The following is a 14,388-nucleotide window of genomic DNA, read 5'->3' on the forward strand; positions in this document are numbered from 1 at the left end:
GCGTGTTGCAAGTTTTGTGAGGTGCTTTCGTGATATTTAATGGATCGGATTACATTTTTTATTTTTCTCCGATATCCGATCCAGTAATTTAGGTCAGTATTGGACCGATACCGGTCCATCTCTAGTTGTATCCATGTTGTATGTTACTGACCACAGCGCAAATGACACGTGGGTGGAAACATTCTTACACACCCACCTTGTGCATGTTAGTAAATCAGAATCATTCTCTGCATACGCCACATTTCTCTATACAAGGAAACATGTATGCAAAGAGCCTCATATACACAAGCATGTTTTCTCTATACCTAATGTTCACTTGGGGTTCATACCCACAGATGTTTGGCATGCAGGCCCTGAACCACCAGCCTTCCACTTAGCAGGCGAGCTGCTCTACTTCACCTTCAGGGGAAACTGGAGAACGTGATGATCATGTTGTAAGACAGAAGCCTGCACTATAATAATATTTAATAATCTATATTTGTTAAATTGTCCTATAATGATGATTTATAGTATTCTGAAATATCATACGCCACACAATGCTCAGAATTAGAATGAAAGTAATTAATTGCACATAAAGAAAACCAGATATAAAGGGCTTAAACCTTTGAATTTAGATTCAAAGGGCCACCTACACATTACACTCACAGGAGCAGTCCAGCCATAAAGTTCCTGATGTTCAGTTTTTGTTGTTACTCAGCCCTCTCAACTTGTAAAAGTAAGCTTGCTTGATTTTATCCACCTGTAACAACAGAACTGAAAACAAAGTACTAAGATGGAGCATTTTTAAAGAGAAGGAAAATGCCATGAATCTCTCCTTGTATGTGACAGCCAACAGACTGTATTCTGGACTGTCAGTGTAATCACAAATGAGAAGACTCACTGCACACATAAGAAAATGCTCATTTGAATCACACAAGGAGTGATTTGCCTATCACACATGACTGAGCTGGTGGCTTGTTAGCCTGGACTTTCCAGTTTCTGGCAGCCAAAGTGAGCCTCCCAGGTATTTACTATAAGGTTGGAGGATATGTAACAGTTTTCCAACCGACAGTCGTCAGTCCAAAAACCGACAATTGGTGATAAATATTTTGATTTTTAACTGACTTTTTGTATCTGTTGTTTGGTCTGTAAGCAGATAAGGTTAGAGTGGAAAAAAAGAAGAAAGCTTCTCGTCGTTTCCCTCCGCACCATTGTGGGTTTTTATTTCAATAAAATCTTTTTGTTTATTTCTGAACGTAGGCTGCTGCCGTTCTTTTTTCTGTTGTGAGTTTGAGTAAACAAACGTTTGGGCGCACTCTTCAGCGCTATCATTTTTCCCATCGACTGCTTCGGTTAGCTTCGACCAACATTATTAGCAAGCTTACTCATGGGCAAATAAATAAATCTCTTGTAAAAACCATCAGTGAAACGCTCAGCCTATCATCGATATATCGTCCAATCGCCCAACCTTCATTTACAACCATGTTGTGTGTCAAACACGACGTGGTTGTAACAATATTGTTGTTAAGTTGAGAAAATTTAAGTCGCATCAAGAGCATTTTTTCCTCCTCTATGATCTCCAGTTACCACACTGCTGCATCCAGATGAACTCATTCAGCAAGAAAACGCTGAGCAGTAATTTTACTTTGTGTTTTTTGTTTACTCTCAGTTACTTTCCAAGTCTGTGCTCATCACTCAGTACAAATGACTTGTATACAGGCACATGCAGTTTTCCAGAGCTCACACTGCAAAGCTCATTTACCCACACACGCACACGCTTTTTATTCTTTCTACATCTCATTAATAGAAAATAAGACATCATCGTCGTGCTGACTGGATGAGAGATCATAAGATGGCCACAGATTCAACACATTGTGCTTTTCCTCATTGGTCTGAAATTGGTGAGTGTGATGGTTTCTCCCTCAGTCAAACATGTCCTGATATCCAGTAAATATGCACAAGCAGCAAAAACTACAGCCTCCCCTTCTCTCTGTGTGCTTACAAACACTAATCCCTCAGGGTTTTCCACTGAACCACAGCCATGCTGTGAGCCGTTCCTGTTGCGTAACATGCTATCCAATCATGACACGAGAGAATGAGGCCAGTCTGCGACAGGAAGCTAACATGCAGTGGCATCTTCAGGTCTGAGAGACCTTACGTCACAGAATGAGGTCTGTGACAGCGAACAGTACTGTGGAGCTGAATGCTTAATCCAGGCAAGTGGTGAGTTCAAGTTCAAACAAACAGGAGAATGATTTAGGTCGCTGAGCATCGCCTGAACAGCCATTTGATGCACTACAAAAGGTTTTCATTCTAAACAATCTCACCAGGACATTTTCATGCACACACTGCCGCAAAAGTAGTTATTCTATCCTGATATTATGAATAAAATAATCCATACTTTTACAATGTTGTCCTCATATATCTACAGTGGGTAGGCTACAATGCCGTCCTGTTTTCAGTGCACGACAGGGCAGGAATATGGATGTTATCCACTTCCAAAACAGGAAAAAACACAGTCTGTTCCTTTTCATGTAAGCTTTCGTATTAAAACAAACAAAGAAGAACAAAGCAGTCAGTGAGACTAAACTACAGTCTCCAACACTTTTGCAGTGCATTGGTAAGGCTTGATGCAGCTGCTCTCTATGCACTGTTCTTCAGTTAATATAAAGGTCACTTGAAGTGTGGAAGTCTGCAGCGAGTAAATGGACTGGTTCTTATATGGCACTACTCTACATGAGTACTCAAAGCTCTTTGTACATCCACTTAGTCACACCCATTCAAACATGCGTTTTTCAATGTTTTCAAGTGCTTCCTATCTACCATTCACAAATATCTGACATGCGAACTGAAGCAGTCAAACCTTCGCATTAGTAGACGAGCTGCTTGACTTCCTGAGCTACACCGACTCTGCAGAAAGTTGGCGACCTCGGCGTATTATGCACCGTAACATCGCCTGACCCCACTCTGATTTTACGTGGCTTATCACTTTGTGGCTGAGGCACTGGCGTTCCCAGTTGCTTCTACTTTGTAATAATAACAACAAGCAGTTGACTGAAATTCTCAAGAGCAAAGACATTTCACAGCTGGATTTGTTGCACAGGTGGTGGCACAGTGTCACACTAGGATTCACTGAGCTTCTGGGAGCAATTCATTCTTTCACACATGTTTGTAAAAGCAGTCTACAATCCAACGTGCTTGATTTTACACACCTGTGGTGATGGAAGTGACTGGAACACCTGAATTCAGTTATTTGAATGGGTGAGTGAATGAGTGTCTTCCAGTTAACTCATTCACTGCCATTGACGTCTATAGCCGTCAATGGCAGTGAATGAGTCAATGGGTTTAACTCATTCACTGCCAATGGCTGGCAGTGAATGAGTTAAGGTTTAAGCATCTCTCCACACTGCTAACAACAAACACTGTCACAAAGATTCAGCTACTGAGTAGGGATCAGCAGGTTGTAGGATTAGAAAAAAAACAAGGCTGATAAGGATTACCAAGCTTAGGAAGCTTGATACTGTTCTGTACCTCTTTGTAGAAATATCTCAGGCCAATTTTCTGATTAATCCAAGTAAAATTGAATTTTAATGTTTAAACTTTATCCCTTTTCCAGAAAAACAACTTGCATAAAATTTTGCCTAAACGTTGTAGTCAATACTTAAGGCTAACAAACTTTAGGCTGTCTGGATGGTTACAGCACAACACCAAACACCACGTGCCATGCTGCAGGACCATTAGGCAGCCATTGGCACTGTCACATTCATTCTGCACATTTCTTCTCTCTGCTCCATTCACTCGCTTGCCATCTTGTCAAAATTGCAACTTTATAAGCTTCAATAAATGAAGATTACCCACCAGCAAAAGCTCCTTCGTTGGCTCTACTCCTCCCCTCTTCAAAACCACCCCTCAAATCAGGCAAGTCTCCTGAAAAGCTGGCTTATCTTGGTGCTGTGTTCAGAAGTTACATCACTACTCTCATGCTCCAGTCAGTTCCCCTGAAAATTAACAGTCAAGGATTTCTACTTGGATTGGAGCCCCACCACAGTGGGCCCTGAAACGAGAGGCATCAGCTTTCAGCAGCCTGACAACACAGCTTAACGTATCCAACTGTGCTACTGATACCAGGATGCTAGCTGCACCCTTGACCATTCCTCCGCTTCTATATCTAGGTCCAGGATGTCGATTTATCCAACGCAACTGGTCCTGGCCTAAATCAAAAAGTAACTACCTAACGCTGGTTGTGCAAACCTTGGCTACCAGAAGTTCAATCAAGGTTTTTGCGATAAATGTCTTTCACTTTGGAGGAATTTTAGCCAAGTTTTCTTTGCAGAATTTTTTTAATTCAAACACACTGATTTTCTAACATAAACTGCCTGTTTAAGGTCACCCCAAAGCATTTCAATAGGATTTTAATGCTGGACTTTGACTATAATCTATATTTTGAGGGGGTTTATTTTTTTGGGGGGGGGGTCACTCTGAGGTAGACTTCAGGTGTCATCACCCAGCTGCAAAAACTGAGCTTCAGATGGCTGCACATTCTCCTTCAGGATGTTCTGGTAGAGAGCACCATGCTACCACCATGTTTGACTGTTGGTGTTCTTTATTTGAAATGCTATGTACGTTTTTATGTCAGGTTTAATGGGATGAAAACTTTCTAGAAAGTTCAACCTTTGTTTTATTAGTCGACAAAATATTTTCAAATATCTTGTGGCTCATCCAGATGTTTTTTATTAAGAAACATCTGGAAATGTGAGATGAGCCTTTGCATTCTTTTTGGTCTACAGTGGTTTTCAGCTTTGTGATTTTTGCTCAGTCTCTTTGTTATTGTTGAATTATGTTCATTTGTAGACATTAGTTGTTGGCTTATCTTTGTCTAATATTAAAATCTGTTTGATGCCCTGGTGTTTCCCACTGCACACTGATCACAAAGGCACATAACCAAGTATGAAAGAGCTGGGTAAAGTGGTACGAGTTAGGGCTAAAGCAGGGAACATTGTGGGGGTTTTAATCATTTTCAGAATAATCCAAAGTGAGATTTACATATCACCCTCTTCAGAACAACACTGAACATAAGGTCAGGCCAAGTTTTCACTGATCATAAATAAGCCAGGCTGTGTATCACGAGAGGTTTATTGAACAGTCTCTGTGGTGATAAAAACTGAAGTCAGTGTTTTCCAAAACTGTCAGGTGTGAAAACAAACCACATAAAACACATTTACTGTACAAATGCCAAAGATCCAGAAGGCTTATTCAACGCTTTCTGATTCACTCTCACACTGCCCCCCCTCTCCCTCCCACACACACACACGCTGTTTGCCCTCAGGCCAGGGTTGTACCCCGTTTGGTTCCCAGTACTGATCACGCAGCAGTCTTCCTGAACCACCCTCTCCTCTCCCCTGAGGACATGGACACGCCTCCTCTCACCTACCATAAACGCTTTTGTATTTGTTCGTTCATTTTAAGCAAGACTTGTTTTGTCAAACACGATCATTTCAAATGAATCCCTCATTTTGAATACAGAGATATTTTTACTCCAGTTAATCCTGCAGTGACGTGCGAAGCTCTGGCAAGACGTCAGCAAAAGTTGGGTGTATGTGAAGTGAAGGGACAGGTCTAGGATGTCACCTGAGGCTTTGGTTCCCATGGATCAAGAGATCAGCAGAGGACAGAGATAACTGCTTTTCTAATTCATTTTCAAACGCGTCATTATAATTAATTATAACTTGGCTCTTGGGTTATAGTTAGTAACAAAAAGCCTGTACCCAAGCCCACTGTGCTTTTTTCCCCAAATTCGTCAATTCGTATTTAATGGCGAGTCAAACAAAATTCCATCACAGATAAAAATGTTGGTGACCCTTATGTTACGTATGACAAACGCAAGCTGTACCAAAGCAATGATATCAACAATACTGACAGGGGAACTTTTCTATATGTATGTGGCACAAAAATAGTTTGCCCTCTGCAGACTGCCAAATACATTGTGACAAATAACTAAGTCAAAGACAAAATTATGAATTCATTATTTTATTTTATTTTTAATCAGATGCTGCCTAATTTGTCTTTCGTCCCACAGAAATGGTCCAAAATCTACTCGATCAATCTTCTAAGACAGGGGGTCAGCAACCTTTAAGACCCAAAGATCCATTTGGACCCGGGTTCAATGTAAAGAAAACACTGGGAGTCGCAAATACTTTGACATCTAAAATGAAGATAACACTGTATATATTGTTTTTTACCTTTATGCTTTGTGTGAACAACTAAGGTGTGTTGCTTATGAAATCCATGAAGTGCTACAAAGAAAATTACATTTTTTTTATTTATTTAACACATTTTGAACTCTTAAAGAAATATAACAAAAGGAAAGACACCCAGCTGAACTAAAATGATCCATGTCGCAAACAAAAACTGTTGTGAGCCGCCACCCTTATATCGCCTTTGGGCTTTTGGAGCCTTGACCTGACTTTTTAAAAAAATAATAATAATAATAATAATAGGAAAAAAGCACTATGCTGCTAAAAAATGAAAAATAGATATTTGCAAAATTCTGCCTAAATATGTATTTTACCACGTTGTGTACAGTTGTGTATGTGTAACGGGGTGTGGTCTGCAGGGGAGGCAGACGCACCTGAGCGGCACATTAATGGACATTAAGAAATGGACATTTCTTAACTGAAGGATTGTGTACTGTAGCAACCAAGATATAAGTAAGCTCACCTTCAGTATGAAATGGACTGGCATTTCTGGCCTTATTGACCACTCAGCAATTTAAACTCCCAACCACATGTAATCATCGACTCATAGTTCTTTATTCTATACGATTTAAGCACTTTACCGTCTCTTTCCCACAGCATGTATTAGGTAAGTAAATGTTAACCTCTGCCAGGCCTCTGGTGAACTCTGATTAACAAATTAAGTTTAATTTAACCACATGATAACAACAATTAATCTTGGCATTACAGTTCTTCTGTTACAACATTTTTTTGTGAATGTGCTTCCTTTCCTAACAGACAGATGAGGTCATGGTTTATAAAGACATGAATCTTACCTGGGAAGTTGAAAGGTCCCTTCTTTGAGTGGTAAGGGAAATAAGAGGTTATAGGAGGTGCTGTCTGTCAAACAGCACATGTGACTTGGTCCATCCGCACCTCCAGCTGGAGGGCGTCCGGTCGGTCCTGAGGGTTTACTGCAAGCATCTCGTGGAGGAGTTTCTTCTCCTCCTCAGACATGGAGCTTCTGGCCTTCTGAGGAATATGGAGCACCATCTTGGGGTTCTCCAGCAAAGCCTCCCCAACAGGGACAATTTCCGAGCCTTGCCGAACATAAGTACCCAGCAGTTCACGCTTGGACTCTGCATCAATAAAAGTAATCCTTTCGATCATTGCCCAGATGATGATGCCCAGAGCAAAGATGTCAGCCTTGGCTGTGTAGTGACCCTCCCACACCTCAGGAGCCATGTAGAAGTCCGAGCCGCAGGCTGATGACAACCAGAATTTGTTTATGTTGACCGAGCTGTTCTGGATGCTCCCTCTGGCACCTGCTCCTGCTACGGGATGTTCTTCACCGTTTCTGGAGGTCAGACCAGCACAAACCTTACTGAGTCCAAAGTCAGCCACTTTAAGAATAGGAAAACCAGACTTCTGTGAGATAAGAATGTTGTCTGGTTTAAGGTCGCGGTGGACGATACTGTTCCTGTGCAGGAAAGCCACAGCACTGGTCAGCTGGCGCATAAAGTTCCTGTTGGTCTGGGGATCAGGCCGGCGGGACAAAATGTACTGGTTAAGGTCCCCACCGTCACAAAACTCCATAACAAACCAAAGGTAACATGGTTCCTCCGAGTAGCCCAGGATACGTTCTCCTGCAACAACAAAGGGAGCAGATATGAACAGTGGGATGAAGACTGTCAAACACCGAAATGAAGTCAGCTACTGAGCAGTTAAACCCGGTCGTGCTCCCTGCCGTGACAGTGACCAGCATTGAAGAAAAATCCGTCATTGACTCAAACAAGTGCAGTGCCACAAGTGTCACGCCATTTCTGCACAGATGACTTTTATGCGTGAGAACTCACGTGCCGACAGTTTACTTTGTTTTTTCTCCAGGAAAGAAAATTTTAAAAGTCAACTGCAAGATTATGGTAAAAGCTACTGTTATGGTACACTGTGGGACCGTTTAAAGAGGAAGGGAGGGAAAAGTACTGTCACTGGTTTGTGATTGCATGCAACAGATCACAATCTGCTGACACATTTAGCTGCGCCACTCAAAATAAAGCTGTGCTTGAGGTTTCAAACTTCTAATCTTTTAGTTATGGGGACCTATGAGGACTGATGTGTACTGTATGAACATTATTAAAGCCAGATCAAACTGGGTACAGAGGTTTTTGAAAACTACTTTGAACAAAATCTTGTATTTCTAGTTCTTAAAGAATTGTTACAGTATAGACAGATAACACTTATCAGTTTACATAATGCCCAAATGATCAATATACTGTAGCTGCCATACACCAGTATTAGCTGACATTCTGTACAGGTCCTGGTAAATTACCAAATCATGCTCCTATTGACACTGGGAGTTATTTACTTTCTCATCACTTCAAAGACCATTACCTGTCCACAATGATAACATTGAATTTGCTAGATTTTCACAGGCATTAAGCAAAGGCTGCACTCAGTTATCATGCTTGTGTCATGATCACTGACTGCATTTGAAAAACTTGTTAGGTGGATCACGACAAAAGCTGATGGGCCAAAAAGATACAAATCAAATCCTTCTCAATGTTTCAAATCTACAAGCGTTCTTTGTCATTGCTTGATGGATCCAAGAGATCCCAGCTTAGGATTAATATTTTATATTAATATTTTATTCAGAGAGCCTCAGTGGTGACACTTACATAACAGGCAAGCTATTAAAAGAAAACAAGACTGTAAACTGGGCCTGTTCAGAACCCAGCTTTTAACATCAGTATTAAGATGTTAGATGTTAAATTTCAGTTTGTTGAAGACACATTTAAACATCACTAAATGTATCTCTGGGCTGATGAATGTAAACAAACGATATGATAAATAGGTTAAAATTGCACTGATCATATTAAGTTAAAAATGTAACAACTCTGCCATTGACAGTTCACTGTAATATTACTATTTAACATGTCACATTTCAGTTAACAAGGGCAGGGTGTAAGTAGTACACTGTGTTCTCTCGTGAGCAGGGCAGCACCGTGTACTTTTCTGTGCCTTCTATAGGTAGTAGTGGAGTGACGTCACGGCAGGCTGCAACGAAGTTGACTTTAAATGCTCTTTAGTGAATGAAACCTGCACCTTTTAACTTATGTCTACAGCACTTTGGTGAACTCAGCAGCATTCTCTTATTTGTAACGGAGTGTAAAAATTCATTGTGTCAAATAGAATAAATAATAAACCAGGCTCACAATACTGTTAACACTGCCTATCAGTAACTACCAAACTTCAGCGGTATTTAAATATGGCCTTTTGTCGTTTCTCATTCTGCTTAGATCTTGAATGAGACATCTCAGATGAGACATCGAGGCTTTAACACGGTGCACCATAAAGTTTGCATTTCTTAGGCCGGTAAAATCACCACGACACAAGCTCCAACAGCAGCTCTTGTATTGTCATTACTGTACTGGTGATACTGCACAGCTAACAGCAGCGTGTGTACCTTTGAGTGAAGTCTCCACGAGCCGCAAATACTGCTTGGATTTCTTGTTTCCGTGGCTCATCTTCTGGGCCAAGCCGTTCCTCTGCAGGACACACTCTTCCAGCTGGACTACATTCTGGTGTCGGTTCTCCAAGCTCGTCAAGGCCCAGAATTCGGCTAGCGCCAACTCCACTTTCTCCGGGGCGTCACACTGCAGCCTCTTCACCGCTACCCTGGCCCCTGTTTTCCGAGCTACAGCCTCGTACACCACCCCGTAGCTTCCACGACCGACCTCTCGTAGCAGGCTGTACCTGGGAGCCACGACTAAGTGGGGCTCCAATAGGTCACTGCGGAGGAAACTGATAGGGAAGCAGTCGTAGTCGTCCTCTTCCCCCTGCACGAGCTCTTTACGGTTGTTATCGTCCAGCGTTATGGAGCGCAGGACTTTGCTCATCTCTCGTTTCATCTTTCCGGCCACACTCCGCCTGCAGCCCCGCACAAAGCCGCTTACCTTGCGTCTCTTCCTACCGTCGTTAGAATCCATAACTTCTTTTTTGTTAAAAGTAAGCATGGAGGCTGGACGTCTTTCTTTGTCATTACTCTAACCCTGTACTACGCTACGACGTCCTTACTTCTATCTGCGTGTTTTGATATGTAAAAAGTCTGCGTGTTAACAGTGAACACAATCGTGCCACATCGAAGCTGTAACAACTTCTTTGGCACGATAAACAAAACGTTCCAGCTCGAGAGAACAGAAGGCGTGGCTTAGCGTGCAGCTGCGGTGCGCGCTGATTGGTGGAAAGAGAAAGTAGCTCGCGGAGATTGAGCCAGCATGCTGGATTTGTTTTTATTTTCAGATGGGACGGTACTCACGCGTGGGGCTGCTTATTGATAAGGCCGTGAGCTTCAATTATTCGCCCTACTCATACAGAGGGACCCATCTGTGGCAGATCCACGCATGAGTACTCCGTGTTGTGGCAGTTTGTTTTATCACGAACTGAGCATAGATGAAAAAACCAACACGTTTATCTAGTTTACTATCTGAACGAGTTTATTATGGTTTTGAGATTGAACCCTCAAAAGCCTTGCAGCCCTTCTATCAGTGGTAGTGCTCGGTTAGTTCTGAGAAATTAAAGTGTTTGCATGGAAATGCGAAAAAAATCTAAAGTCAGACAATTTAGAATCTCATTCCATATCTATCGCAGTTTGCTCGCTTTTAAGAAAAAAGGAGAAAGTTCTTGTTCGATTCCTTGGGCTGAAATACAAAACAGAAGCATGATTTAAAAATTCTTTACTGAAAATAAAGAATTATTGTATTCTTTGAGTTGAGAATAATAACAACTTCATTTTATTATTCCTTTTTTGGTGACTACTTAAAACAACTTTACAATGTCTCAGCAAATACCTTTGTGTCACAGTCTGGCTGGGGCAGACTGTATGTGTTTGCAAAAGAGGATTCAAACGCAGACCAAAAACTGAACGTGGCATGGATTTAGCAAACAACTAGCTGTTTATTGAGGCTAGCAAAAAAGGTACAAACAAAAGGGCATTGGTGAAACTAAACTGGGAGCTGGACATGGATGAGCAGACAACCTGACAAAGAATGACTGAAAGCACACGGACTAAATACACACAGGAGGATAATGAGGGAAGTGGGAACACATGGAGAAACAGCTGACACACATGAACATAACGACATCACAAGGAGAGAGTAAAACTAAAAACATTGAACATAGGAACACAGGACCCCTTCAAAATAAAACAGGAAATATAATGAGACGCAGACATGACAACATAAGACAAACAGACATGAAACACAGGGAGGGCAAGGGAGACTTCACAGGGGTTGAAAACACAAGGGGGAACTAATAAGCAAATGAACATAGGAAACCTAATAAGCTTAAACATACACTATAAACATCAAAAGAACTAAAACTCAAAACACTGGGTCATAAGACCCAGGATCGTGACACCTTGACAACTTTTTTTTGCAGTTTTGGAGTCATGTATAACTCTGGATGATTAGGCGGTGAGATAACAATTACATTATTTTACTTGTTCCTAATTCGATATTGTTTATTTGTTCTTATATCGTTTACATATCTGACAGCTGTCTACAGTCTTTCTCCATTTTTGGGTTGATTTTTACACGTTGCATTTTATTTTTTTAAATTGCCTACTTGTGATGGCCAAACCCACGCTCTAAAAGTCGGTAACTCCTATGTATTTTTTCATTTGAACACAATAACACACTTTAGTTTCCAATAAGTTTATTGTTTGGTTTGGATATATTTGTTCTATTTGTAAGCGTGCACATTTAGTTTACTTTTGTATGCATACCAGTTCATTACTTTGACTTGTTTTTCTTTCCTCTTACCTGCCAGGATCCCTGGGAGTTGCCAGACAAAACGTGGCGGCAAGGGTTTAAAGCCCTTAAATACGAAGCGAGATAACTGGACCGCACCACCACTTCTTGCTGAAGGGGAGAATGTGTGTTTTCTTTAAATAAAAAACAGTATTTGTACTTAGTTAAATATTGAGTTTAAGGTTTAGTAGTTTTGATTTTCTTCTTTGATCTTTTGTTTGTTAACAAACCAGACTGTACATCATTGTTTGTTTACGACTGTGTTTTGTTTAGTTACCCCCTCGTGTGTCATAGTGGTCTGATCAGCCATTATATAAACCCCTGTGTGTCATGTTTAGGTCAGTCATGTTTGTTTGGGCAGTGATTTGTTTTGTTAAGTTTGCAGTTTTTGCCTGGGTTTAGTTTGTTTTGTTTCTTTTATGAGCTTAAGTTTATTACTTTTGTAAATATAATTTTGGGGTTAAATAAATGGCAACTCTATTTTTCTATTAATTTCTGGTACTCCTGCTTTTTCAACTCGGTCCATCATACTACTACTGTTTCAAATGTTAGTTTAAGTTATAGATATATATACACGCTACCAGTCAAATGTTTAGGCACACCTCCTTATTTAATGTATGTTTTTCTTTATTTGTACTACTTAATACATTGAAGATACAAACTGGAGACATCAAATATATGAAGCAAGATATATGGAATTATGTAGCAAAAAAAACTGGTAAAAACTCTAAATATGTTTTATATCACAGATTCCTCAGTAGCCGCCCTTTGCTTTGTTGACAGTGCTGCAAACCCTCTGCCTTCTCTCAGTGAGCTTCATGATGTCGTCACCTGACATGGTTTCACTTCACAGGTGTGCCTGTCAGGGTTCATTTGTTGCCTTCTTTATTGAGGTTGGGACCATCAGTTGTGTTGTGCAGCAGTCAGGTTGGTACACAGCTGACAGCCCTATTTGACAACTGTTAGAATTCATATTATGGCAAGAACCAATCAGCTAAGTAAAGAGAAACAACAGTCCATCGTTACTTTAAGAACTGATGGTCAGTCTGGAAAACTTGAATGTGCCCCAAGTGCAGTCGCAAAAACCATCAACCGCTACAATGAAACTGTCTCACCGCCCCAGGAAAGAAAGACCCCCTCTGCTGCTGAGGATAAATTCATCTGAGTCACCAGCCTCAGAAATCACTAGTTAACAGCAGCTCAGATTAGAGCCCAGATAGATGCCACACAGAGCTCCAGTAGCAGACACATCTCTACATCAGCTGTTCAGAGGAGAAAAGGTGAACAGAACATGCATGGTTCCCACCATGAAGCATGGAGGAGGAGGTGTGATGGTGTGGGGGTTGCATTGCAGGGATACAGTTGGGGATTTATTCAAAACTGAAGCCACACTGAACCAGCATGGCTACCACAGCATCCTGCTGTGACACGCCATCCGATCTAGTTTGCATTTAGTTGGACCGTCATTTATTCTTCAACAGCACAGTGACCCCAAACACACCTCCAGGCTGTGTCACGGCTGTTTGACCAAGAAGGAGAGTGATGGAGTGCTGACCAGATGGCCACAGTCACCTGACCTAAAACCAGGGATGGTTTGGGATGAGATGGACCGCAGAGTTGTTCACAAAGGACCAACAAGTGCTCAGCATCTCTGGGAACTCCTTCAAGACTGTTGGAAACCATTTCAGGAGACGACCTCATGAAGCTCATGGAATGCCAAGAGTGTGCAAAGCAGGAATCAAAGCAAAGGGGCTGTTAGGAAGAATCTAAAATATCAAATATGTTTTGAGTTATTTCACACTTTTTTTGTTTATAGCAAAGTTCCATATGTGTTCATTCATATTTTTGATGCGTTCAGTGAGAATCTACAATGTAAACAGTCATGAAAATAAAGAAAAACCATTAAATGAGAAGCTGTGTCCAAACTTTTAACTTGTAGTACATACATTAAAACAAAGGAAAAAACAAAGCTTGCAGAATTCTAATGAGCTTTATTCTTCAACACAGCATGAACTCTTTTAGGCAAGCTTTCTTATAATTTCTTTAAGCAGCCTTAAGAAATAGTTCTCCGAGCTTCTTGAATGACAGTACTGTTGGCTGCCTTTTGTTCTATTCTCTGTCATGAGATGATCTCATTCTGCTTCAATCAAAATGCGGTCCTGGTTCTGGGGAGGCCATTCTCTGTTTTCTGCTGTGTGTTCTTCTGCACATGTATGCTTTAACTCTATTGACATTGTGTTTGGGATCATTTTCAGACTAAAAAATTAAGCTATTGCCAATCAGGTACTTCCCAGATGATATTGTATAATGGATCAAAGTTCAACATTACTTTTCTGTGTTCATAATTCCATTATTTTTGACAAGCTCCCCAATACCACTGGCAGCGCCTC

General features: G+C 41.0%; 1 protein-coding gene across 1 annotated transcript in view; it reads right to left on the reverse strand.

The window, feature by feature from the left end:
* Positions 1 to 10,425, reverse strand: part of stk35 (serine/threonine kinase 35) — a 19,205-nt gene extending 8,780 nt beyond the window's left edge. The window contains exons 1-2 of the mRNA XM_005745880.2: positions 9,655 to 10,425; positions 7,028 to 7,837 (exon numbers count right to left, since the gene is read on the reverse strand). Of these exons, the coding sequence (XP_005745937.1) occupies positions 7,095 to 7,837; positions 9,655 to 10,204 (1,293 nt within the window). The 5' untranslated portion in view covers positions 10,205 to 10,425 and the 3' untranslated portion in view covers positions 7,028 to 7,094. The remainder of the gene's footprint in view (positions 1 to 7,027; positions 7,838 to 9,654) is intronic.
* Positions 10,426 to 14,388: the final 3,963 nt, after the last annotated feature.

The sequence above is a fragment of the Pundamilia nyererei genome, unplaced genomic scaffold (assembly GCF_000239375.1).
Source record: "Pundamilia nyererei isolate P.nyererei 1_Seehausen unplaced genomic scaffold, PunNye1.0 scaffold00169, whole genome shotgun sequence".
Classification (NCBI taxonomy): Eukaryota; Metazoa; Chordata; class Actinopteri; order Cichliformes; family Cichlidae; genus Pundamilia; species Pundamilia nyererei.